This window comes from Perognathus longimembris, chromosome 12, assembly GCF_023159225.1.
Source record: "Perognathus longimembris pacificus isolate PPM17 chromosome 12, ASM2315922v1, whole genome shotgun sequence".
NCBI classification, from domain to species: domain Eukaryota; kingdom Metazoa; phylum Chordata; class Mammalia; order Rodentia; family Heteromyidae; genus Perognathus; species Perognathus longimembris.
In genome coordinates, this window is record NC_063172.1 from 62,004,394 (window position 1) to 62,032,313 (window position 27,920).

Below are 27,920 nucleotides of genomic sequence, written 5' to 3' on the forward strand. Positions count from 1 at the left end.
CTCTGAGGATCATGGATCAAAGGCAGCCCTGGCAGGAAAATCTGTGAGACTCTCATCTCCAATTAACCACCAGAAAACTGGAAGTGGAGCTATGGATCAAAATGGTAGAGCACTAGCCTTGAACAGAAACTCAAAGACAGTGTCCAGGCCCTGAGTTGAAGACCCACAAACAACCAAAAGAATTGACTTCTATGATACATTTCCTAACCTCTTGATAGTTGCACTTTATCTATGAATAATGCTAAATAAGTGTGTGAGCTTTAGCTTGCTAGTAAAAGGAATAAGTTAATTGTCTATTATGCAGCCTACAATCATGATGATTATTTCCAAATATTTTTCAAATTTTTCATCCTTTGTCTTCGGTGGAACTGCTATTCATCATGGGGTGCTTAGAGTCAGACTCTAGATTCAAATCTAGACTCCAAATCATATTCATTTTATATCTCAGGATAAATTAATGATGTTTTCTGGGACTCAATTTCTTCCACTATACAATAGAGCAAATTATTTTCCTTTCAAAGAGTTGTCCTAAGTTTTAATTGGCATGCTTATAAAATCATGTAGCAGAGAATCTAGCATATGATAAACATTCAATAAAAGGTTGAAAAGGAAGCCTTTAAAAATAACACACTGTTTTATATGAGAAAATCTTTGCCAGGTGCTGATAAATCACACTTGGAATCCTAGCTACTCAGGAGGCTGAGATCTGAGGACATGGTTCAAAGCCATCCTGGGCAGGAGAGTCTTTCCATTCCTTACCAATGGAGTGATGCCATTCTTTCTGATTTGGAAGCATAAAATTCCATTCTGTATCTATACCACATTTCTTGATCCATTCATCTACGGAGAGACATTTGGTTGGTTCCGTATCTTAGTTATGATAAATAAGGCTGCAGTGAATAAAGTTGTGCTGGCAGCTTTAGTGTGGCCTTGTTTGTGATTGTTTGGGTAAGTGCCCAGGAGTAGGATTGCCGGATCATAGGGGAGCTCTATGTTTAGCCTTTTGAGGAGCCTCCAGGCTGCTTTCCAGAGTGGTTGAATCTGTTCACATTACCACTGACAGTGTAGTAGAGGTCCCTTTTGGCCACATCCCCGCCAGCATCTACTATTATTTTTCCCTTGATAATGGCCATTCTAACTGGGGTGAGGTTGAATCTCAATGTGGTTTTGATTTGTCTTTCTTTTATAGTTAGAGATGTTGAACATTGCTTCATGTGTCTATTGGTTATTCTTATCTCCTCTCCAGAGAAGTCTCTTTTTAATTCTTTAGCCTGCTTATTGATGGGGTGGTTGTTTCTTTGAGGATTTGTTTCGTATATTGAGCTCTAGATATATTTTCAATATGAGGCCCTTTTCTGTTATATATGTAGTGGTGATCTTCTCACAATCTGTGAGCTTCCTATTTATCTTGCTAGCTGTGTTCTTCGCCATACAGAAGCTCTGCAATTTAATGCAGTCCCATTTATCCAGCCTTTCTTTGATTTGCTGTGTTTCCACCTGTGCCAAGGAGTTCTAATGTATCTCCTATTCTTTACTGTAGTATTTTTAGGGCCTCTGCTCTTATCTCAAGATTTGGAATTGATTCTGGTACAGGGTAATAAAGAAGGATCTAACTTCAGTTTTCTACATGTGTTCAGCTAATTTTGCCAGTACCATTTGTTGAAGAGTTTGTCTTTATTCCTTCTGATAATTTTGGCTCAAAATTATCTTATCAAAGATTAGGTGGTCATAGGTCTATGGGATCATGTCTGGATCTTCGGTTCTATTCTATTGGTCCTCGGGCCTGTTCATGTGCCAGTACCAAGCTGTTTTTATAACTAGAGCTTTATGATAGAGTTTGAACTTTAGTATCGATATTCCTTTAACACTGTTTTTCCCGCTAAGGATTATTTTCCCTATTTGGGGGTCTTCTATTATTCCATATGAATTATGGGATTGCTTGTTCTATGTCATTAAAGAGTGTTGTTGTGATATTGATGGGCATTGTATTGAATTTGTAGACAGATTTTGGCAGTATTGCCATTTTCACAATGTTAATCCTCGCAATCCAGAAGCATGGGAGGTTTTTCCACTTCCTTAGATCTGCTAATTTCCTCTTTTAGGTTTTTAAAGTTTTCATCATAGAGGTCCTTCACCTCTTTGGTCTTAACTCAATTTTATAATGAATGCTCAGAAGCATGTGCACTGTGTTTGAAAATTAAAATAAATTAAAGGTTAAAAGTTAGTATCCAATGCAGGGTGGGTTTTTTTTTTTTTGCCTCTTTATTTGGGGTCCTCAGTGCTTTGGTTAGAATGAAATTCCATAGTGCCCATACTTTTTATGTATTGAAGACAGCTAGAATGAAAATTGGGACATCCCTTGCCATAACCTACTTGGATGTTACTGATCAGAATGCATAAATACACAACTGAGCCTCCTCAAGCTATACTCTGCTTAACACCTAGCAAATGGTGATTGTGGTATTGCAGCAGAGAGTCCAAGTGATAGGAGAGTGTGAAGCAATATTCCACAAAAAAATCTACAAAGTGGCACTACACTCGAGCTGTGCATCTGTCCTAGTCCTTTCAGTTCATGGGAATGTTTGAGGTAGTTCTTCTAGAGATAAAGTCATTCTTCACACACAGAGTGGACAGTCTAGAGCTGGAAGATTCTCATTAAAGCAATTCTAATCACTGCTGAAATGAACTTGGGAAGCTAGGAAACTATACTATAGTTCTGTGCAAGGCCTGAACTTTCTCAGTATATATCTGATTTGAACAATAGCTAGGTGCTCAGCAGGCAGGCCCAACCCACAGAGATACAGATTCCAGCAGAACAGGAGGCTGAAGGAGTTTCAGGTTCATTATGGGACCAACAGCCTGTCAGTCAACGTGTTTCTTTGAAGCAGAACAACAGGACATGCTGTTGCTGAATGCTTGTGTTGAAAGCTAAGGTTTGTGGCTAGAAATGAAGAAACATTGCTAGTTTATTTCTCTGTGGTCTTACCAGAATACCTTCACTGACTGGAATAGAAGAACCCAGCTGAGTCGGGCTCTTTCATAAGGGTAGGATCGGCCCCCTGCTCTGGATGCACAGATTCAAACACCAGACCCCATACTGGAAATACCCAGCTCTAATGAAGAAATTTTGTTCAAGGAGTGGAAGAGAATTTTCTTACTTGAGAAATAGCAGGAGAATGATTTTTACCTAGTTCTTACTGCGGCTCTTTTTCCAATATGTTTTTGTCTTCTTTTGAAGGGAATATTTTAGTCATCGTTTTCAGTCTTTAAGCTCTTAGATACTCTGTTTTCTCTTCAGCTCATATATACCTTTTACCACTTAAAGACCCTCAGAAATATAATGGATCACACTCAACTTCTTAATTAAAAGCAAAGAAAAAAAGCCCTCAAAGATCTTCCAATAATATGAGCTAATGTCAGGGGAACTACACATCTATGTATGAAATGAGAGATTACACACCTGCCAGCATGCATGAATTCCGTCATTCATCAGACATTTGCTGAATCCCTTTTGCATGCTAGATGTTGAGCTGGGTACTAGGCTTGCAAAGTATAAAATGGATGAGATCTCCCTATCATCAGAGGGTTCAGGGAAAAAGATAAATAACACCAAACTCATAAATATACAAGGAGAGGTTTTATCAAGCACAACAAAGAAGAGAAAATGAACCAATGTAAAGTGCTATGGAAAAAAAATCACCAGCCTTGCACCAGTGCCTCATACCTATAATCATAACTGGGATCAGTCTCTCCCAGGAGACTGAGATCTAGAGGATTGTGCTTCAAAGCCAGCCCAAGCAGAAAAACTCTCTCTGCTCTATCTCCAAAGGACTGGCCAAAGCCGGAGCTGGAGTTTTGGTCCATGTGGTAGCCTAGTAAACAAGCCCAGCAAATATAACAGCCTTAGTAACTCCTGTGCTGACCAAAAAACTAATCATTTAGCCTACACTTTCCTCTTGCTTACCTCAGCTATTTGGGCTAATTGTTTTGATTATTTTCTTTTTCAGAACTATCTCATAGTAGGAACTTAGCTCTGCATCTAAAAACATAAACAACAGAAGGAGTCATCTATACTTTCAGTAGGATCATCTAGAATATTTTTTTAAAACCAGGGATGAGATAAAAGTTAAACCTAAGGGCTGGGGATATAGCCTAGTGGCAAGAGTGCCTGCCTCGGATACACGAGGCCCTAGGTTCGATTCCCCAGCACCACATATACAGAAAACGGCCAGAAGCGGCGCTGTGGCTCAAGTGGCAGAGTGCTAGCCTTGAGCGGGAAGAAGCCAGGGACAGTGCTCAGGCCCTGAGTCCAAGGCCCAGGACTGGCCAAAAAAAAAAAAAAAAAAAAAAGTTAAACCTAAGACAATCATATAGGGACACTTGATAGCTAAATAGCATCTTTCTTTCTTTCTTCTTTGGTCATGGAGCTTGAACTAGGACCTGGGCACTGTCCCTGTGCTCTTTGGCTGAAGGCTAGCACGCTACCTTTTTGAGCTATCACCTCAATTCTGTTTTTCTGGTGGCTAATTGGAGATAAGAGTCTCATGGATTTTCCTGCCCAGGCTTTCTTTGAGGTGCAATCCTCAGATCTCAGCCCCCTGAGTAGCTAGGATTACAGGTGTGAACCATCAGCACTGGGCTGAACAACATCTTGAAAGCCATCTTTAGTGGCCTATGCTGTGGACCACAAGAGGAGTAAAAACAAAGGAAACATAACTGTCAGCAATCTGTCTGGACTTCCTTTCATGCGTTCATTAAAACAACAGAAAGTACAGAAAGAAGGCAGAAGAGAGAAAAAGGTAGCAATGGCCACACGGCCTGTTCTACTTCTCTCTCGTCCTAGATCTAGATGAGAATTCTTTGTAAGGAAAGCTGAGTAGCAAGGAATAAACTTTCGTGATGAAGTGCTGGCTACTACTAGCGTCGAGGTTCCCTGACTGTTCTTAGCAAAGCGCATTATGGGAATGAGTACAGGGTGACCTGCACTGTGCTGTCTCCTCTTTCCTGGTCCCACCCTATAGAGGAAGCCACTGTCTCCCCACCAGCCTATTCCTCAGCCTCCAGCCCAAGCCATGCCATTAGGGCTCTGCACTTGCTTCCTTATTAGCTCATAGAATCCTGACACTTGCATAATCACTGGAGGGCATCACTGCTTTAACTGCAGCAGAATTTAGTGATGATAAAACATTTGTAAGGTCAGGTCATATAGAAAATTGTTTAATTCACTGAACAAGTTAAGCTAATGATGCCCATTAGCTTACTCAAAACAGATGATGACTTTTACACTTTTTCTAGGGCAGGACAAGCATAGAAATAGTCTACGGGGATTTTTCTCCTTACTGGGGACATCTACTTTTCTTTTCTCACCTAATTAGCAAATGTCTTCCCTAATGCCATCTGAACAAGGTTATATAATTGTGCATTAAAACATGTATTCGTTCAAGGACTGGCTGGTAAAGGCAGGTATGTCCTACATTAGAACAATTATATTTCAAAATAATTGTGCAGTTTCAAACCCGTATGGAGACATTACATATTTCTATCTATGCTCCAAGCTTTATTTAATTGGCATATGTGTACTGCACACAGAAATTTTATAAGACTACCTAGTGTGTTGGCAAGTATATTTATAGGACAACAATACAGACAGACACACATGAGTGTGCACATGTGCACACACACACACACATCCCACAACACACACAACCTAATGTTTCTCAGGTAACTGTGTGCTAAATTGAGATGAAAGTGTAACATGCAAATATCAAGGGATTAATACGGTTAGTTTCCATATGTGGGAATAACAGTTTTTTTTTAATTTTTAAAAGTTTATTGCAAAGGTGATACACACAGGGTTTGTCATTACGTAAGTCAAGTAATGAGTATGTTACCCTTTGAACATAGTCATCTACGCCCTCATTTTCTCTGCCCCTTTCACCTCCCTCCCCCCAAGTTGTAGAGTTCATTTCTGATATAGTGTCGAGTACGTTTCACTGCTGAATTAGTTCATCTTTTGCCCCACCATTTCTGTGCTTCCTCTTCTCCTCTCCAAATCAGATAAACTTACATACAAGACAAAGGGTACGGAAATAAAAAACAGAGACAGAGGGAATAACCCAAAGAAAAAAAAAGAACCACAAACAGAACAATAAAAAACTAAACATAGAGCTTCCCTAAGACCAAGGAATCTCACTCCTGGGAATCTATCCAAGTGACCACAGATCAGGGTACACTAAAGCCACCTGGACAACTGTGTTCATTGCAGCATTGTTTACCATAGCCAAGATATGGAAACAATTTCTATATGTAGCAAAGGTGTCCAATTTATAAATAATATCCAGAGCATGAAAACATTCATCAGAATTGTATAAAATTATTATGAGGGGCTATAGACCATTTTGCCTGTTTTTATTATTCCCACATCAAATATACACACATACATGCACATCATATGCACAGGTACATACACATGCACAACCACAGCTCCCCCAACCCCCCACAAAGTATAGAGACCACCTGTGACCCTGTAGCAAACCCAGATACACCCATTGAACTCTCTATCATAAAAAGGAGTACTTGTGAGGAAATTGTTCCTCCTTCTCCCCCAAAAGCTGTCATCTGTAATAATTCCTCTGGAAGCCTAGATTTCACAAAGATTTTCCACTTACCTGTGGGTAAAAGCTTGCAGCATAGAAGTGCTATCACCAAAACTCAGGCTATGCTTTGGTACCTTTGGCACTAAAACAAAATAAACAAAAATAAAACAAAAATAATTAATTCCTATTTCATCTGTCCTACATCCCGAGAAACAAAGGCCACAGACAACACACAGACATCGAAGGAGCTTGATCTAACTTCCATAAATAAATTAGAACTGGAAGAGAATTCATTTCATTACATGCAGCAATGGAAGCATCAGTAACTGAGTCACAGTACACACAGGCTAACTGTGTGTGCTCTCCTAAATCTTCTATAAAAATCAATATCATAATCATAGTATATGTAAGATTGGGTTAGCCTTTTTTTTCTGTGACTCCTCCTCCCCAAACAAAATTATATCTTTCTCAAGGGAGCTCTGGTCATTTCATTTTTGTATTTCTGATATCCCCAGACATGATGGGTCTTACTGGATAAATGGTTACTAAGAACTTGATGCACATAGCAGCTACTCTGACAAAGTTTGGGTTTTCTTTAATCAGAACTGTTCACATAACGGACATGAACAGAGAATAATCTAATAATATAATCCAGAAGAATACATCCTCATCTTTTATGCATTACAAACGTAATCATAACTATCTCCTTACTATGAGCTCTTTATCCACATGGATATTAAGAATAGCACTTGAAAATAATCATTTATGACTGGACAAAGGTCTCCAGTGATTTTTGATCCTTCATACTTATCTGTTCAAGCTTCCCAAAGCAATTCATTTACCCTCCTGCAAGAGCCAGACCTTGATTAACAGCTATAAAATTAGTTTATATAAGCTGGCATTCCCTTTCAAGAAAGAAGTCTTAAGATCTAAATTATAGGCATATGTGTACATATGTATATACATAGAATCATATACATATATACACAAAAATTTGGCCAAAGTATGCTATACTCAGGGTTCCAGTGGTGCAACTCATTTTAATAAAATAAATATCCTGGAACTGAAATATATTTTGTCATGTAGGGTGGGGAAGATGAATGGAGAGTGGAAGGGTGGGCAAATACAGTCATACTATTCAATGTACATGTATAAAACAAAGTAACTTGAGGGAAGGGGTGAAGCTGGGACAAATGGGAGGACAATGAAGGGTGACCTGGATTAAGATGTATTGTACTCATATATTGACATGGTGAACTTACCTTCTTTGTATAACTACTTAAAGGTTATAATAAAATTAAAAAGAATGTTATTATTTGAGAATAACTGAAGACATAAATCAGCTTTCAGATCCAAAATTGCAAACCTGAGTCTTGTAATTTTCCTTCAACTATAACAAGTTGTAAAATATCTAGCAGGATCTGGACACTCCTTCCCTTTCATCTCCTGTGATTTCATTCTTTGTCTTTTTTACAAAGTCAAGTTGTCCTCAACTGAGCTTCTCTCCTTTTCTTATTCATCCTAAAGAAAAGCTTAAGTAAATTTTTAGAGAGAAGGAGAAGATACTTAACCCAGTTTACCAAAAGATTGTCATTTTGTTGTGTAATAAATATTTTCTCATATTAAAGGGATAGTTTAGTTTTTTGTACCAATCTTTAAAAAATCCAGTGGCCATTGTTATTTACAATACACTTCAGTTTGGACAAGACATGTTTCGATTGTTCAATGACCACAAGAGTCTAGTGAGTGGCTCCTTTTCTGGACAGTGTAGCATTGTGTAACAGAACCACAGCTGACTACAGTTTAGCCAACCAGCTACAGCTAACAGTGTACACCAGACAGATAGAGAACTGATGAAGTTCTGCACCATAAGTGTTAGAAGACAGTCAATATATCCATGAAAAAAAAACACTCCCATTTTTGTATGTTAGAAGCTTCAGGATCTGTGGTCAAGTTGGACCCACATGTGCTATATCTGTCTATCTCTCCATTTTCATTTGAAAGACCCCCCAGAAACTAGCTGTAGTAGAAATCAGGACTGGATAGGCTTTCTAGTGTTCAATGGTTCAAGCAATGATGATACAGTTTTTCAGAATCCTACAAATACCTTGCAGCTCTGATTTTTCAGGAAATGCATTTTAGTTAAAAGACCATATGAATCAGTAGTTCATCCATTCATTTCTTTCTTTAAATTTTTATTGTTAAGGTGATGTACAGAGGGCTCACAATTACACCCATAGGTAGTTTGTACATTTATTGTCAAACTTGTTGCCTTCTCCCTTATTTTTCTCCTACCTTCCCTCCTCCCCAATTCCCCCCACCCCAAGTTATACAGTTAGTTTACAGCATATTGTCTTGTAAGTATTGCTGCTTCTTTGATTTGCCTTTTACCCTTTGTCTCAGCATTTTGATGTTCACATTCCCTTCCCTAATTTAGACAAACATATATACAATACCCAGGGTACCAAAATCAAATACACTGACAAAAGGGGCCATGTGGGAAATAAACAAAAGAAAAAAGAAATAATTTCACATAGTACATTAAAAATAACAACAACAATAATGAACTGCTTGTTTCCATAACTTGGAGTTCATTTATCTTAGCATCATCTTATGTGAGCATATGTACCTAGGTATTGAGCTATTGTGATCATCTGCTAGGAATATCCTAGACATACACTAATCATTACTAAAGAGGGACACTATAGTGTCTATGTTTCCTGGTCTGGCTCACTTCACTTAATATGATTTTTTTCCCAGGTCTTACTATTTCTTTACCAATGGAGCAATGTCATTCTTTCTGATAGAAGCATAGAATTCCATTGTGTATATATACCATAATTTCTTGACCCATTCATCAGTATCTGAGTTGGTTCCATATTTTAGCTATGGTAAATAGTGCTGCAATGACCATGGTTGTGCTGATAGCTTTAGTATGGCCTTGTTTGTGATCTTTGGGTAAATGACCAAAAATGGGGCTGCAGGAACATATATATTTAATTTTTTTGAGGAACCACCATACTGCTTTCCAGAGTGGTTGAACAAGTTTTCACTCCCACCAATAGTGCAGTTGTGTTCCCTTTTAGCCACATCCCTGCCAGCATCTGTTATTACTGGGGTGGGGTGGAATTTCAATGTTGTTTTGATTTGCATTTCTTTTATGGCCAGGGATGTTGAGCACTTCTTCATGTGCCTCTTGGCCATTTTCATTTCCTCTTCAGAAAAGTCTGTCTTTGAGTCGTTAGCCCAATTATTAATGGGGTTGTTGTTTCTTTGAGAATTTGTTTTGGAGGAACATAATTTTTTGGGTTCCAATTATATTTTAGATATTAGGCCCTTTTCTGTTGTATGGCCAGTGAAGATCTTCTTCAATTTGAGGGCTTCCTATTTATCTTGCAAGTTATGTCCTTTACCGTGCAGATGCTCTGCAGTTTGATGCAATCCCATTTGTCCAACCTTTGATTTTTTGTGTTTCTGGGTCTTTATTAAGAAAGTTTCAACCTATGCCAAGGAGCCCTACTGTTTCTCCAATCCCTTCCTGCAATGTTTTCAGGGTATCTGCTTTTACCTCAAGGTCTTTGATGCATTTGGAATTGATTCTGGTGCAGGGTGATATATAAAGATCTAGCCTTAGTTTGTGACAGGTGTTTAACAAATTGTGCCAGCACCATTTATTGAAGAGTATGTCTTTCTTCCATCCTATTTTTTATCTCCCTTATCAAAGATTAGGTGGCCATAGATCCGAGGGTTCATTTCTGGGTTTTCAATTCTATTCCATTGGTCCTCAGACCTGTTCTTGTGCCAATACCAAGCGATTTTCAAGGGTTGTTTTTTCCTATATGCCAACAATGTGAAGAGCAAGGATGAAACCAGGAAAACAGCTCCTTTTGCAATAGCCTCAAAAAATACCTAGGAGTAACCTTAACCAAACAAATGAGAGACCTTTATGATGAAAACTTTAAAAACCTGAAAAGGATAATTAAAGCAGAATGAAGGAATTAGAAAAACCTCCCATGCTCCTGGATTAGGAGGATTAACATGGTGAAAATGGCAATACTGCCAAAGGTTATCTACAAGTTCAATGCAACACTCATCAATATCCCAACAACATTCTTTAATAAAATAGAGGAAGCAATCCAAAATTTCATATGAAAAAATAAAAGACCTCAAATAGCAAAAAACAATCCTTAGCAGGAAGAATAGTGCTGGAGGAATTTCAATACCAAACTTCAAACTCTATTACAAAGCTGTTCATTTTCTTTCTTTTTTTTTTCAAATTTTTATTATCAAACTGATGTACAGAAACATTACAGTTTCATACGTTAGGCACTGCATACATTTCTTGTACAGTTTGTTACCTTGTCCCTCATACCCCCCTCCCTCCTCCCCCTTTCCCTTCCCCCCCCCCCCCATGGAGGTGTTCAGTTCACCTACACCAAACAGTTTTGCAAGTATTAAAGCTGTTCATTTTCTAATACAGAAATTAATTTGAATTCCAAATTAATGAACTCGTGTGAGTCACACAGTGGTCTTCTGTGCCAAGTGCTTTCACTTTTTTTTTTGTCAGTTTTGGGGCTTGAACTCAGGACCTGGTCACAGTCCTTGAGCTTTTTGCTCAAGGCTAGCTCTCTATTATACTGAGCCACAGCTCCACTTCCAGATCTTTCTCATTTCAAAATAATATTTTTCTCTTCTAATTAATCATATGCTTTGGGCTATAATATAAATTCTTTCATGTTCAACAATAAACCTAATTTATTATATATAATAAAAGGCATTTTAGATTCTTGCATTACAATGTACTTCATCAAAATGGCATCACAATTATAAAGATTTTTTATAAAAATATTTATTGAATTATGATTTACACACCACAAATTGCCCTAGAACTGGGACATGCATGTACACACACACACACACACACACACACACACACACACACACACACAGATGCTGTTGGAGAGTCTATTCCTTTAAGGAATATATTTCTAATTTCTTAAGTAAGTGTTCCATGAATGGTGTGTGGCTAGCACGCATCTGAGTTATACTGAAAAGAAAATCCCTCATTCCTCCCTATAGCTGCTCTCTGATGGTGACATTCAGCAAAGAACTCATGATGTCTTAAAGTATTTTCTTAAATATGACAGCTAATTCTGAAAGTATCTAATAAAAAATAGAATAGCTTAATTGTGTAACTTCCAAAAACTAGTATTCTTTTTTCTTTTTTTTTTTTGGCCAGACCTGGGCCTTGGACTTAGGGCCTGAGCACTGTCCCTGGCCTCTTCTTTCTCAAGGCTAGCACTCTGCCACTTGAGCCACAGCGCCCCCTCTTGCCGTTTTCCATATATGTGGTGCTGGGAAATCGAAATGAGAGCTTCATGTGTAGGAGGCAAGCACTCTTGCCACTAGGCCATACTCCCAGCCCCCAAAACTAGTATTCTTGCTCTAGCATAAAATACTTAAAGCTTTAGAGAATTTGTGTTACTAAAAGAAAAGATACTTTTCCCAAGATATGTCATAGTCTTGGTAACTTTTTGTTAATAGAAAGTATCTAATGTTATTGGTGATAATCTCTCTCTCTGCCTCTGAGTTTACAAACATTCTCATAGCTAAGTTGAAAGAACAGTAGAATCTAAAATCTAAAATTCTACTGTTCATTTTTATTGGCTGTTATTTTCTGTTCAGTAATTTTTATCCTGTTTGTTTTGATATACTTTTAACCTTACCCATTAGGTTTACTTGTAGATTTATAGACACATTCTAATTAATACAAATGAGGGAAACCATGTAACATGTGTTTCTTAAGTCTGGCTTACTTCACTTAATATAGCTTTTTCCAAGTCTTTTCATTTCATCACAAATAGGCAATGTCTTTCATTCTGATGGAAGTATAGAATTCCATTGTGCATATACACCACATCTCCTTGATCTATTCATCCACTGAGGGGAATCTGGGTTAATTCCATATTTTGGCTATGGTAAACAATATTACAATGAACATGGTTGTGCTTGTGGCTTTAGTATGGCCTTGTTTGTGGTAAATTGGATAGCTACCCAGGCGAGGGATTGCTGGGTATAGAGAAGGTCAATGTTTATTCTTTTAAGGAATCTCTGCATTGATTTCCAGAGTGGTTGAACACCTTCTACCTGATTAGAGGATTTTAATTAAAGTCACCAGATCTACGTTGCAGGTAGATTTTTTTTTTTTTTTTTTTTTTTTGCCAGTCCTGGGCCTTGGACTCAGGGCTTGAGCTCTGTCCCTGGCTTCTTTTTGCTCAAGGCTAGCACTCTGCAACTTGAGCCACAGCGCCACCTCTGGCCATTTTCTATATTATGTGGTGCTGGGAATCAAACCCAGGGCTTCATGTATACGAGGCAAGCACTCTTGCCACTAGGCCATATTCCCAGCCCCTCAGGTAGATTTTTTTTAAGAAGCACAGAGGATACCAATGAAGAAACTGGCATCAAAATCTCAGACCCAAACTTAAAGGTTTATGTCAGGAAGAAATACTTAGCCAAGTGTGGTGGCTCATGCCTGTAATCACAGCTACTCAAGAGGCAGAGATCGGGAGAATCCTAGTCTCATGGTGATTATCGCTCTCTTACCCAGCTATAAGAGGGGTTATAGATAGGAGTTAAATAATATGAGGCCAGCTCTGGACAAAACACTCAACATGGTACCAAAAAAATAATGGATGCAGAAAGGAGCTAAGGGATGGCTTGTAGTAAGGAGACTGCCTAAAAAGCATCAGCCCTGAATTCAAGAAGAAAGAGGAGGAGGAGAAGGTATCTAAAAGTCACTAAAGATAATGAAATTGAATATGAACAGAAGCATGGATGAAAAATACATGCATATTAGTAGGAGATAAATAAGACAGAGATTTGAAATAGGGATCCTTGGTTTAGCATTTACACAAAGATCTTTTAAATCCATTCATTTGCTGGATATTTGGGCTGTTTCTCTAACTTGGCTGTTGTGAATTGTGCTCCAACAAATATGAGTGTGCAAGTGCCTTTGTTGTATACTTATGTGTGGTCTTTGGGAAGATAAATCCCCCAAATCCTAACTCCATGTTTAGTTGTTTCGTTGTAAGATGAGAAAACCAAGAAGCCACATTTTAAGAGGTCAAATCTTAGAGTCTTTATTAAAAGGCTTGGACTCCTGTCAGCTCCATGGAGAGCTGAATTGGGACGCCATGATGACCAGAGAAGAGCCAGGAGACAGGAGACAGGCGACAGAACACGACCACGGAGATACACGTGGCATGGTGTAGCAATACCTGAACTGGCCCCAGGCCTAAATAGGGACAGGTAAGGGGGCAGGGCCAGTCCCAGGCACCAGACTGACAGGTTTACTAACCTATGAGTTAAGAGCCCACCCTTGCCTCCTAGGATGCAGGCACACCCATCACCGAGGAAGTGGGGGCTTCACCTTTCCCCACCATGAAGACAAAATGCCAGACCCTACCGTCCACCATGTGGCCAAGATGGCACCGGCCAGAACCAATCGCCTTGGTTTTTTTTTTCCTCTGCAGAAGTCTTCATACCAAATTCCATAGTGGTTGTTGTAGACCTTCCCACCAACAGTGTATTAGGGCTACTTTTCCCCTGAATTCTCCATAGCATTTGTTGCCACCTGTATTCTTGATGATAGCCATTCTGACTGCAGTGAGGTGGGACCTCAATGTTGTATTCACTGATGTACAAACTTACACAAGTTATCTCTTTGTTTTGAAACATGGTCTCACTAAGCCGGCCAGGCTGATCTCAAATCTCTCTTTCCTGGCTACAGCCTCCTCAATGCTAGGGCTAAAGACATGGGCCACTGCACATGGTCCTTAAGCAAAGTTTTCACCACACAAAGTGAAGATCGTGTTTCCTCAGCTGAAAATGTTGGGTCATCTAATAACAGCATGTATCATGAAGATTATATCAGCTCATCCATGTAAATGTGCATACTAAGTACCCTATAATTGTGAACTATTAAATTATCTTTATTAATATTAACTTTTTCTCTAAAATTGAACCTATGAAGAATGAAATGTAGCCACATCAGCTTATTGCAAACTTACAGAACAATGACGTTTGTATAGCTAATTCGAAGTTTAATGTTTTCCCAGAAGTTTTATATGGAATGGCTACTAAATTTCTTCTGCAATGCCTCCTTAAAAAGACTGTGACTGTGAGCTTGAGCCCTAACTGGCAGGGCAAATCATAGGAATTCTGTTGTCTGCACTGGCATCGATTTCCTCTGTGAATCAGCGATTCAAGGGAACGGGCTTTTAAATAACAAGCAGCAATCATCTATTTACCACTTAGGGGCCCTGTGGGAAACTTGAATGAAGATGAAGTGTTTTGTACTCACCATAATGTATTTGCTATTTAATAGTCAAAGAGCAACCTTCCTTTAGGCTATTGTGGTTAGAGAAGCTGGAAATTATTTTTATGGTATACGAAGTTCCCCTTGCTTGGGCGCCATTCTGCTGACTCAGTCACGTGGCTGAATTGTCTTGGCGTGCTATCCCTCATACTTTCCAGTCCTAGAAGTACTCACATCCCTAGTCATCTCACAAGTCATTGAGGAGATTCCCTATCCTGCTCAGAGCCAGGAAAGATTGCACTTCTGCTATTTGGAGCTTTATTAAATGAGAAATAAAAGAAGCATTTGAGGTTATTTCTGATTTCCTGGACTGAAGCACTGCCTACCTTGTGTTAGGCAGATACACTGTAAGACATTCTTTAAATTGGTAGTTATGATTTCTGCTGCCATAGAAAAGATCAACAATTACACATTTTCCATCTATTTTTCTTTCCTCCTTTCCTGCTCTTTTTGTTCCTCCCTTCCCTCTCTTTTTACTTTCTCCACCTTATAGATGTCTTTTGTAGACATCTATAAACCTATTCTTGGGGAAATGCAGAACAAGTGAACTGTTGGGTAGAGATTCCTGATGGTAGATCAAGTCCTAAAGGCCCTCCAATATAGCCACATGTATTCACCATCAAGCCTTTTGCTACATCTTTTATAACACTTTTATATTTGCCTCTGCAGACTTTCCCTGATCTTGCATCTGCTTATCTGAGCTATTTATTAGATATTCCTTAAGGAACTGCCACATATCATAGAATCTAAATTCTGAACACTTGTCTTTTCTCCAAAGCAAGCATTGTCATCTCTGTTTCTTCCACTAGACAGTGAACTGACCCAACCAAGACATATACCCTGCATATCCTGCATTTAATCTAAAAGAAGAAGTGCTCCCTATTGCTTATTGAACTGTTGAACAGAATTGAATATGAAAGGAACACTCAAGGGTTATTGTTCAGACAATTGCATCCAAATTCTGAGCTTGACCAGCTGCCTAAGCCACTTTGGCATGAGGTCAGTTTTGCTCACTAGGAGAATTGCCAAAAACATATAATTGTTCTTTGATTTAAAGAAAACTTTATCCCCTGTCATGAATAGATATGAACCTGCAACAAAACAAAAGCCTCTCAGAATCTCAAGACCAAATGTTCTCTCCTTCCTTCACTCTCTCCCTCTCTTTCTTTCCTCCCCACTCCCTCTCATCCCTTTCCCTTTCTCTTCTTTTCATCTCTCCTCCACTCTCTAAATTAGTACTAAATCAGTACAGCTTCTTAGCGGTTAGCACTCTTTTCTAGGAGAATTTATTCTAAGAATAGCCATAGTTAATCATCAGATGCAGACACCACCAGCCTTTTCACTCATGAGCAGGTTCTCTGTCTCTTCTCTCTCCTCCTTGCTACTAATATCTATATCAAATAGACAGACATGCAGAAGGGTTGAAGAAAAGAGGGAGAGAGGAAGAGAGATAAAAAGTAAGAAAGTAAATGGATGAGAAGGAAAGAGAAAGAGAGGGAGAGAGGAGGGGAGGAGGGAGGGAGAAGGAGGGAGACAGGAGAGAGAACATTTGGTGTCTGTTTTTGCATGAACTCTCGATTTCATTGCAAATAGTTGTATATGTGACTTCCATACTAATGATTGCTACATGGTATCCAAGAAAACCATCTTCATGAAATATAGTGCTTTTAAAAGGCTCTTTTGCACAATGAAGCCCATTTATGCTGCTCAGTGGTTTTTTTTAAGTTTTCAAAGTGAGAAATGGATGTCATTGGTAGGACATACATGAGCAGAATAAATAAAGCCTCATTTTATGATTGCAAGTATTAGTCTGCTGGCACGTCTACATACATGCAGTATGTGAATGAACGGAAGCCTCTGCCAGGCCTGAAAGCCACTCAGATCTGAATGTCTTAGAAGCCACAGGTTTAGAAGTCATCTATTGTGTCTTTGCTTCTTCACATTTGTTTTACAGAACTCTTAGGAGATGAAGGAAGTTCATTATTTTTATTACTGGTGGTGGTGGTAGTGGTTGTGGTGGGGTGTGTGTGTGTGTGTGTGTGTGTGTGTGTGTGTGCATATGCCCGTGCTGGACCAGGGGCTTGAACTCAGAGCCTGTGTGCGTTTTTGCTCAAGACTAGCACTCTATCACTTGAGCCACAGCTCCACTTCTGACCCTTTTTTGTGGGATTAATTGGCGATAAAAGTCTGATGGACCTTCATGACCATGTTAGCTTTGAGCTTCGATCCTCAGCTCTCAGTCTCCTGAGTAACTACGATTATATGTGAGCCACCAGTGCCCAGCTAGTTCATTCATTTTGAGAACTTCAGTGGGTCCTATTCTTGATTTCCTAAAAGAGCAGTAGGAAGAGGTGAGAAGAGGTAAGACCTAGAGAAGGCAGCTAATAGTGAAGAAACGCCCCAAGGTTCCCAAATCCATTTGATTTTAAGTTCAAATGTGTTGACTTCTATTATAAAGTATGTTATCCTACAACCATTACAAATATTAGAAAACAACACTAATAAGTACTTTGTGATTATTTGACAGGAAATACAGTCACTATTACTAGGAACATCTTTTCCTGATTGACATAGAAAGAGAGAAGATTCTATTCCTGCTGTCCTTCACTTCTGATCACATACCAAGGAAAGTAGCTGAGAGATTCTTGCACAGTTCCATTGTGGAAATTCCACTAGTAATGAAGTAATAATAGATTGCTAACATTACTTAATACTATCATGACTTCCAAAGAAGATACAGGGGAGTCATTTGGGTAGAATATCCAGAAACCCACTTCGCGCCTTAGGGTTTGCCTTGGCATTTTTAAATTGATATTTAATATTCTGTGTAGGCATAAAAGAGTGTCTTTCCTTTGTATTTGAAGACATGGCTCATCCAGTGAGCACCAAGACAGTTCAAGCTACAACTATACAAACAATAATAATAATGATCATCTTCCCTCATACATTCAAGTCCTTATTAGCAACATCTACTTCATTCAACCTCTACCCATGCTTGACAGACACTATTGTATGGTTTCTGTTTTCTTCATTTCAAAGATATCATGAAATGAAATCATGCAGTATGGAGATTTGATTTTTTTTCTTTTTACTGAGCAAAATATTCCAGACAGACTACCTCCCAGGTTGTTATAAGTTTCAGTCACTTTTTCCTTTTATTGCTTGTATGGATTTCATAGTATGGATATTATGGGGAGTCTCCACATTCTTGCTATTATAAATAAAGATTCTGTGAGTACCCATGGACCAGTTTTTGTGTGGATATAAGTTTTCATTTCTCTGGCATAAATGTTCGGGGTGAACTGGGAGGATTGTATGCTTAGTGCTTTTTAGAAACTGCAAATTCGTCTTTACATTTGCTCTACTGCATTGCGTCCCCATCCGTGTATGAGTAACAGTGTCCCCAGAGCTTCAGCAGCTCTTGGTGTTGTTGCTGTTTTACAAGCCCCTCTGACAGGCTTGTAGTACAATATCTCACAGTGATTTTAATGTGCATTTCCCTAATGGTTATCTCACTGAGGGGACATCTTATCATATACTTATTTTATCTATTTCCTGTGGCTCACAACACAATTCCACAAACTGAGTAGGGCTGTTAAGAAAAGGGTTTCGTTTAGACTTGGGGCTCCGGTCCAGCGTTCACGGCTCTCCTGGAAGTGACTTTCTGGTTGGCAGAGGCAAAGCTATGGCACGGGGTGTCACGTGATGTCGTCACGTGATGAGAGGCAGGCATGCAGGGATGTTGCATGTGTCCTGTAGTCTCTTTTCTCGTGAGAGGCTGAGTCTTTTTCTTTCCGCGGGGGGGGGGGGGGGGGGGGGGATGGGGATTGGGAGTTGAACTCCATATCTGAAGCTCTCACTCACTGGCTGGCACTCCACCCTCTGAGCCTTGCTTTCCAAACTGAGATTGAGTTTTTGCTTATAACCACAAGGGCTCTACTCTGATGATGTTCCTTAATCCTAATAACCACCCTAAATCGCCCTACTTCTAAACAATCACACTTGGACTTTAAGTTTGCGCCCTCACCATGACTCACAACAGGGATTAAATTTCAATGAGTTTTGGAGGGAATACATCATATTCAACATCAAGTTGGACGCAAGCAGGCTGGAGATGACTAGTTATTAAGTCCAACTTTTAGTTTTGTTTTTTAAAGAAAACGGTTCTATTAAGAACAAAAAAAAGAACAGAAAAAGCAAAGGAAGGGATAGAAGGATTAGCGGAGATTTGGTAATCATTAGAGTTACTGTACTGGTCATCTGCATGTGGTGTGTGGTGTGTGTGTGTGTGTGTGTGTGTGTGCGCGCGCGAGCACGCATGCGTTGGGTATATGCCAGTACTCTGGGGCTTGAACCCAGGACCTGAGTGCTGTCCTTTAAATTTTTTGCTCAAGGCTGATACTCTATCACTGAAGCTATTTCCAGCTCTTTGTTGGTTAATTGGAGATAAGAGTCTCATGGGCTTTGCTGTCCAGTCTGGTTTCAAACTTTGATCCTTAGCCATCTGAGTAGTTAGGATTACAGGTGTGAATCATCAGTGCATGGTCCCCCTCTTACCAAGCACATGATGGCACTCTACTTTAGCCCACTAAAAGTCAAGCAGGTGTTTGGCCTGTGACATGTTACGTTAGAGTTCAACTTCTGAGCCGAGCTGTGACTCTTCCATGCAGTACCCTCGGTTTGTGGCTGGCAGCCTTGCTTGGGATGGAGAAAGTGGCCACCCTGACTCGGGGGGGTCAGGACACAGCATTGAGTGTAAGCAAGAACTCAGTCTTTATAACTGTTTTATTTGTGTATGTGTTTGTGCCAGTCCTGGGGCTCGAACTCAGGCATGGGCCCTGTCCCTCAACTGTTTTGCTCAAGGCTAGCACTCTACTGCTTGCGCTACAGTCGGACATGGGGCTTTTTAACAATTGTTTTTTGAGGATCAATAGTCTTTCCTGCCTGGGCTGACTTCACACTGTGATCTTCAGCTCTGAGCCTTCTGAGTAGCTCGGAGTCGCTGGGTGCACTGCCAGCACCCAGCTCAATCTTTTTAATTTTAAAGAGTAAGAAAGCAAGGATTGTTTGCTGCTCTAATATTTCATAACCTATTCTGAATAACAGAAAGTACTATAAGACTTTTAGCAATGAAGTTGTACTCGTTTTTTCTTTCTTCTTTCTGTCTTTTCTTCCAATTTTTCAAATAATGGTTTTATCTGCTTTGGACTTTTTGAAAATATGAGTAAGGAAACGATAAAATTAGGTTTAAACAAATGAGGATATGGATACATCTATGGTTTTATTATGTTTTTCAATGATGCCATAGTTGCATCAACAAATATATAAAATGTACAGAATTAAACCAGGCCCTAGTGGCTCAAACCTGGTATCCTAGCTACTCAAGAGGATGAGATCCAAGGATAGTAGTTCAAAGCCAGCTTGGGCAGAAAAGTCAATGAAACTATTATATCCAATCAGTCAGCAAAAATCTCAAAGTGGAGGTGTGGCTCAAGTGGTAGAAAGCCAGCCCTGAGTGAAAAAGCCAAGCAAGAGCACAATGCCTTGAATTCAAGGCCCAGTGCCACCCCTCACTGTAAACATGTACAGGACAATGCAATTTTCATTTCCTTAGGGTATACTTTTGGTGTTAAGCTAGAGTGTAGTGACATGCTTAAAAAAGCGACAGATGACAGGTCATTGGATCTTAAAGTCTACCATCTAGAGAGAAGTCTGAGCCTATTCCTGAGCAATGTACCTCTAGGAGTATGGTAGAGTGGTTTCCTAGGAGATGCTCACGTAGCTGACACCTTTTCTTTACCTGAAAATTATAATGTAGTCAGCAAAGGAGACCAGCGAGGATGGGTGTTGACCAAAAGGCTGTGTTGCCTTGCCTTCCTTCCTGCACACACACACACACACACACACACACACACACACACACGCCTACATTATGTAACAGAGCTAGGCTTTTTCAGGATTGCTCGAAATTAGACAAAAGAACCTTACATTCGAATTCTATAGAATGGATCTGAAGAAAAATGATCCTATTCTGCCCTTACCCACACCCAGCCTTCTAATGGCTATGTTTACCTCTGTTTATTTGCACATGGTGACTGGCTGACTTGAATGAAGACAATAAAAGCTAGTGCTTTCTCGTGAATAGGCCCAGAAGCCCTCTTGTGTTTTCTTTCAAACTCCCCTAACACAAATAGTGGACAATTTTTGCTGTTTTTGATGGCTGAGGTCTCATAGACTAAAATGACATATCTCTGGGTATTTTTTAGAGGTTAAAATTGTCCCTTAAGTATTATTCAGACTTTTTCTTCCACTTGACTAACCTAAAATTGCGAGCACAAAAGGCTATCCGTAGAAATAAGAATCATATTATTGGTCCTGGTTTTAAAAGGCCGTGAGCCTTGGTTTTATAAATAAATGCTTTATTCCTGTTCTCCTTCGATAGCCCTTCAGAATCCACATTTACCCTGTGAACTAATAACGAATTATATTTCTCAATAAGAGGTGAAGGGAGTAAAAAAGTGACACTAGTTATATAGCAGTTAATATAAAGGAAAAACCTTTGAGAATAGTCTCAATTTTCTTTGTAGGGAACCAAAGAACTTGTAGACTCTGAGCTTGACATGAAAGGGTAACAATATTACATTTTTTATACTTTGGAAATCAGATTTTAGATAATAAAAGATAACTTGATGAATATAAAAGCTAGTATACACAATCACTCCGCATTTATACATTAAGCTTTAAAATAAGATAAAATGAGAACATAATATTCAATAAAACAGGGATTATTTTTACTGAAATTATCTAGCCTTAGAGATATTTAATTACTTTCTACTTGGTAAATTGTCTTAATAGAAACAAAAATTGTATTTACACATTTCAAACGTCAACTCAAGTGTAGTTCCATTAGAAACGACATTACCTGGAAGTTCCCTAGGGACCCTGTAGACTCAGAGTTCTGAAAAAAGTGGATAACCTTTCCTTGTTAGTAAAAAAGAGCAAGGCAAAGCCTTTTCCACACCCACAGGGGCAGCCTGCTGCCCGAACTCTCATTTCCCCTGCTTTCGTCTTCCCTCCCGAACACTCTACAAGGATGTTTGTGACAACAAAGTGGACTGACAGAAATCTTGGACATTCAAATAGCACTTTCCAAATTTTATTTTGTTTTATTTTAGTATTGTGTTTAAGTAGTTACACGAAGCAATTTCAACTCACATCAATTTATGAGTACAATGCATACCGATCACCATCACCCCTTCGGACCTTCTCCCCCAACATCCATTCCAGCCCTACCCAGCCCCTTATGCTACTCAGTTCCATTTTTAACGTACGCATATGGTATTATTATGACTGCATTAATCCACCTTTTCTCTATTTGTCCTCCTCTTGCTCTCCTCCCTCCTGATAACAAATGTTTCAGCTTCCTGGTATTCATTTTGTTATGCCATCAGTTAATTGTTCAAAGGAGTGACATGACTGAAATTTATCCCTGACTATGCCATACTTCGGTTGTGTATCTATGCACGACCCTGTGTATGTTTTCAAAGGTGTCTAGATCTTAGATCTAATTTCTACATCTGAGAAAAAACATATGCCCTTTGTCAAGCTGAGTCTTACTTGGCTTAATGTAATTTTTACCAGGTCCATCCATGATCTTTCTTTTGAAATTCCATTAGTCAAGATAAGCCCAATCAGCTGAAGACATTCATCTGGATCTCAGGATCTGGTCTTGTGGGACTTGTGTAGACGTCATAGCCAAGATCCCTTGTGGATCAAATTGGTGCCCAGAGCAAGTTCTTTACTTCTAGATCATGCCTTGAAATGGATCCCAAAATCAGAACCATCTTTAAAAATCCTCCTACTTTCTAACATTCACACGATGTGTAGATCTGATGAAAAGGATGCCAAGGTGGCTCAATGAGGGTGCTCAAGTAGTGGCTCAATCAACAATATCTTGTCGCTGGTATCTATTAGGAGTGTCCAAGTTAGAGCAAGGAGATAGTTGTGCAATGTGTGAAGACTCTACGAGCACCCTTGTTAACTGTCGAGTGGTTGGTAAATTCAGGATGCCTGATCTCCTTACATCCTTTGCAAACCTTTTTCAGCCCCTCTTTACACAGTCAGCTGTCACTCAACCAGAAAGTCTAGTTTGTTGTCTGATAGTGAGAGTAACAACAACACCAGAGAGAGGGTGGGAGGCAGAGGGCAGAGACAAAGTGTATGAAGAGACCTGTGATCCGAGTGCTGGGACCTGGAGCCTCCGTTATCCAAGCATCGATCTTGAGGAATTCACACAGCCTTCATTATCCAGATTTGGAAAAAACAGGCCTGGCACCTATGCACAATTTTCAAGTTGTGGAGTAAGAGGAGGAAAGAGGAAGAGAAATACAAAAGATGCACCTAGGGCACTGGCTGTGTTTAGCTTCTTCATCTGCCTGGAAGCCAAAGAAGCATCAACCAGGGAGAAGGTGTGCTGCTGAGATCCCGGCCAGCCTGGCAAACTTATTAATCAATGTGTTCTTCTCTTTCCTTCTCAGGACAGCTTTCCTGCCCGCTTTGGAGGAGTCCACTTTGTTAACCAGCCCTGGTACATTCATGCCCTGTACACACTCATCAAGCCATTCCTGAAAGACAAGACCAGGAAGCGGGTAAGGGAAATAAATGTGAATTCCAAATATACATCCTCTCTCTCTCTCTCTCTCTCTCTCTCTCTCTCTCTCTCTCTCTCTCTCTCTCTCTCTCTCATTACCTTTGGTCTTTGTTTTGTTTTGTTTGATCAGTCTCTTTACCTCAAGGCTAGTGCTCTACCACTTGAGGCACAGAAGCACTTCTGGTTTTCTGGTGGCTGCTTTGAACCGCGGTCCTCCTATTTCAGTCTCTTGAGTAATGAGGATTACCGGCATGACCCACCAGCGCCCTGCTATCTTTGGTTTTGAAACCAGTGAAAAGTTGTACATTTGAGTCTCATTGGTTGTTCATTTGAGTAGCTGCTGGAGTTTGCAAATACTTTGTCTTTAACCAATAATTCAGTAGAATCCGTCTACAGAGTGGCAGTGACACATCAAAGAAAACTTGGAAGTCATCAAATACTGCATGTCATTTTACTAGAAACTCTTATGGGAAATACTGAGTCAAGCTACTTCCTGTTCATGGAACGTTCTCAGAGCTAGCATTTTTGTCCTGTATCGGGATTGAAAATACATTTTTTTCCCCTCCTTGAGACAATTGGGGAGCTAGCTACCAGCTCCATCATCCGGAAGGGAAGGGGAGCGCTCTGCACTGAAATAATAATGCCCTTGGAAAGAAGGCTCAAACCCCTGAAGTCATCAGTGGACACTCGGGAAGCGAGCCTCTTCTATTGGAGCTGGCCTTGCACAGCATTCTGGTTAGCTGGGTAGCTAGCATTCTTGAGGTACTCCAAAGTTCAGGTTCCTCATTTATAAAAGGAGAAAGTAACATCATCATTGAGTTTCTGGAGCAATTTAAGGAGATTGTGTGAGGAAGAAGATATTCATGCAGCAGACTTGGTGACTTTCATCTCTTTTTACAAAACTTCCAGCTGGGGGTTAAATTTTCCTCCCTAGCTTTACTGTAATACGCTTCATGGGTAAAATTTGTCTATATTTATGCTATAAAATGTGGGTGATTGTATACATATATAATATTATACAATATGTAATGTGATAATATGTATATATTATGTATATGTTTATACTATTAGATATATAATGATAGTTATACATTAAATATATATTACAGTTCAGTTCATATATTTTAACTAATCTATTTTAAATAATATACATAGTGCATATGTACACACACATGGCAAAATTATCATTATAATCCAGTCATCTATCACTTTACATAGTTAGGAATTTTATCTCCACTTTATTTCCTTTTTTCTTGTTTGTTTTTTGTTTTTGCCCATCCTGGGCCTTGGACTCAGGGCCTGAGCACTGTCCCTGGCTTCTTTTTGCTCAAGGCTAGCACTCTGCCACTTGAACCACAGCGCTACTTCTGGCTGATTTCTGTATATGTGGTGCTGGGGAATTGAACCCAGGGCTTCATGTATAAGAGGCATGCATTCTTGCCACTAGGCCATACCCCTAGCCCTCCATTTTATTTCTTTATTTTTAATTGTTTTTGGTGGTAGAACACATCCACTGAACTCCAATAGCAAATGTGAAGTGTTCAATGTAGCATTGTTGACCACAGTGACGACATTGTACATTAGATCTGAAACTTTTCATCTTACATAACTGAACCTTTGTACCACCATCTTCCTCCTTCCCTTTTCTCTAGACTCTGGAACCACCTTTCCACTTTCTGCTATTGTGAGGCTAGTTGTTTCTAGATTCTATATGTAAGTGACGCCATGCAGTATGCGTCTAGGTCCTTAGGGAGCCTTTAAGTAGGATATAAAAAGGATACTTCCCCTGTCCCCAAACACGTAGAGAAATGGAACTCACCAGCCTCAGCACGCACAGACATTCTGAGACATTTTGTCAACTGTCTGGAGGTCAGGATAGCACCAAGGATGGATGTGTCCCCCACTGACTACAGTATGGCTAGAGGATTCCCAGTCCCTTCATCTTCTACCTTAGGTGGGCCAGGAGGAATTTCTCCTACAGTTGACACTTGCTTTTCTGTCAGAGAAGAGAATTTCTGCATCTTTGGGCCCAGGACAGGACTAGACAGGTAGAGTCCAGCCTCTGCTCCATTGCGCAGGTATCTAGAAGGGAGGGCCATGCTCCACAGCGCATCTGTCCTTCAAGGACTGAGCATATCAGGTACCTAGCAAAGACGTATACATTAAACATCTTGTGAAGTATTGGACTTCAGCATGTTTCTAATACTTTGGCACCTTCTGAGGAGTTTTGTAAATGCCAGAATAATTGAATTTCTTCAAAGGAAATAATTCTCATTGAAATTCACTTGTACCCAACTGCAATGTCAGAATGCATTATTTTTAAGCATATTTTAAGTATAATAGTATTCAGAAAGAATTCAGCACTTGGCTTCTTTTCCCCAATGTCTTTAAGTGATGTCATTGCATTATACGTCAAAATGGGTACAAGATAATAGGCATTGAGTGTGTATTACAGTAAGCTTTTCTACATTCAAGTATCTTTTTAAAAGCACTAATTTAAATTTCATCGTGGTTTATTACGGTATGTGCATTCACATGTATATAATTGATGGTCTTGGAAGAAACTTACTTGTTCTATTTAATTAATTGTGTAACTTATGTGTTATATGTAACTATTTCAAAGCTGCAGCATGATGAAAGGAGGGTATTGACATCTCCATACACATGTATACAATTTAAATCAACTTTTGAGGTAAATTCCTAAATTGTAGTTAATGGTAATTTTTTTTACCTAGGCATCATCCATTTGGTAGGTTTGTTTGGCAATAATTACAACTCCAGACTGTTTTCTTTTTTTCCTGTTTGACCAGTTTCTATCATTATCGTGTACTCAAAAGATACAAACTTATTTGGGTAATAGTACCCAGTGAAAACAAAAATTGCTGCAGAAAGCCTCCTGTAGCACATTCTCAGCGTAACAGTTTTCAGTTTTGCTGAGTAAGAATTGATTCGCTTCTGCCTTGCAGCCACACCATTCTGGGACCTACAGAACATGTTAAAGAAGTGAGATAAGCCCACTTCTTTCCCCAGGTTTCCTCTCCCATAGAGAAGCAAGACTTAAATGAACACCTTGGGGAGAAAAGAAAGAGGAGCCAGCAGGAACTGAGGCCATTGGGAGGCAGGCGAGCAGAAGCAGCTTGAGCAGTATTCCCAGGACCCACTTAGTAGGAAGAAGTTGTAACGTGGTTTAGGCTGGAAAGGATGGCAGCATTCAGTTGCGAGAAAGAGCAGTCTGAGCAACAGCGTGAGGCACAGTGGAGTTTGGGATGATCTACCCAACTGCCCCTGTCATCAATCGGTCTGATTAAAGGATGGCTAGATATGTAAACTTGGACTATGTCCAAATAATATCCAATCTGTTAAGAAACTTCATTTTTAACAACTATTAATTCAACCCCTTTGCCAAGCCATAAATTACCATTTTTATAACGACTAAGTTTCAGGCTCAGGATGGATGCCTCTTTAAACACCATGATTGCCAGTAACATATCCAATTTGTCATTGCTTAATTGTGTATTAGATTAAACACTTGGTTGTGTTTCAACGTTGATTTTTTTTTCTTGCTTTACTTGTTATTTTCTTTCCAGATTTTCCTGCATGGAAACAATTTAAACAGCCTTCACCAACTAATACACCCTGAATTTTTGCCCTCTGAATTTGGAGGAACGCTTCCTCCTTATGACATGGGAACTTGGGCCCGGACATTACTTGGGCCTGACTACAGTGATGAAAATGACTATACCCACACCTCCTACAATGCCATGCACGTGAAACACACGTCCTCCAACCTGGAGAGAGAATGTTCACCCAAGCCCATGAAAAGGTAAGACTCTGATCACTAAAGCCTCGCACACGAAGTCATTGGAATTTCTAAATGTAGATCTATGGTGGATTAAGTAGTTAAAGACTTTGTGGGCACAGAAGTGAATAAAATTAATTATGTGTTATCAACTGATTTCATTAGAATTTACAGCAAATTAGGTTTGGCGGGTAGAGAAACATAGTTGTCCCCATGGTAATTGTTAAAGGCTAAGGACCTCAATCACGTGATGACAGCCCTGGCCACAAAGCACACAGATGAAATAATTGATCTCAGAGATAAACTAGTTGGCAAGGCAACCTGCTAGAGAATGTGCCTGTCACTCATTCCTTTGGAACCAAAAGAGCATTTACTTGGCTATAGCACTGATTAGCCACCAAGAGCATCAATATGAATAAAAATTAGAACATAGAGGCTTGCCTCTGGAAAATCTGTCAGATGAGACTTTTTTGAAAGATATTTATAAATTGATTT

The 27,920-nt window shown here is 39.5% G+C and overlaps 1 protein-coding gene across 1 annotated transcript in view; it reads left to right on the forward strand.

The window, feature by feature from the left end:
* Positions 1 to 27,920, forward strand: part of Clvs1 (clavesin 1) — a 156,808-nt gene that overhangs the window by 101,510 nt on the left and 27,378 nt on the right. Inside the window, exons 4-5 of the mRNA XM_048358870.1 lie at positions 23,514 to 23,624; positions 27,214 to 27,449. Of these exons, the coding sequence (XP_048214827.1) occupies positions 23,514 to 23,624; positions 27,214 to 27,449 (347 nt within the window). The remainder of the gene's footprint in view (positions 1 to 23,513; positions 23,625 to 27,213; positions 27,450 to 27,920) is intronic.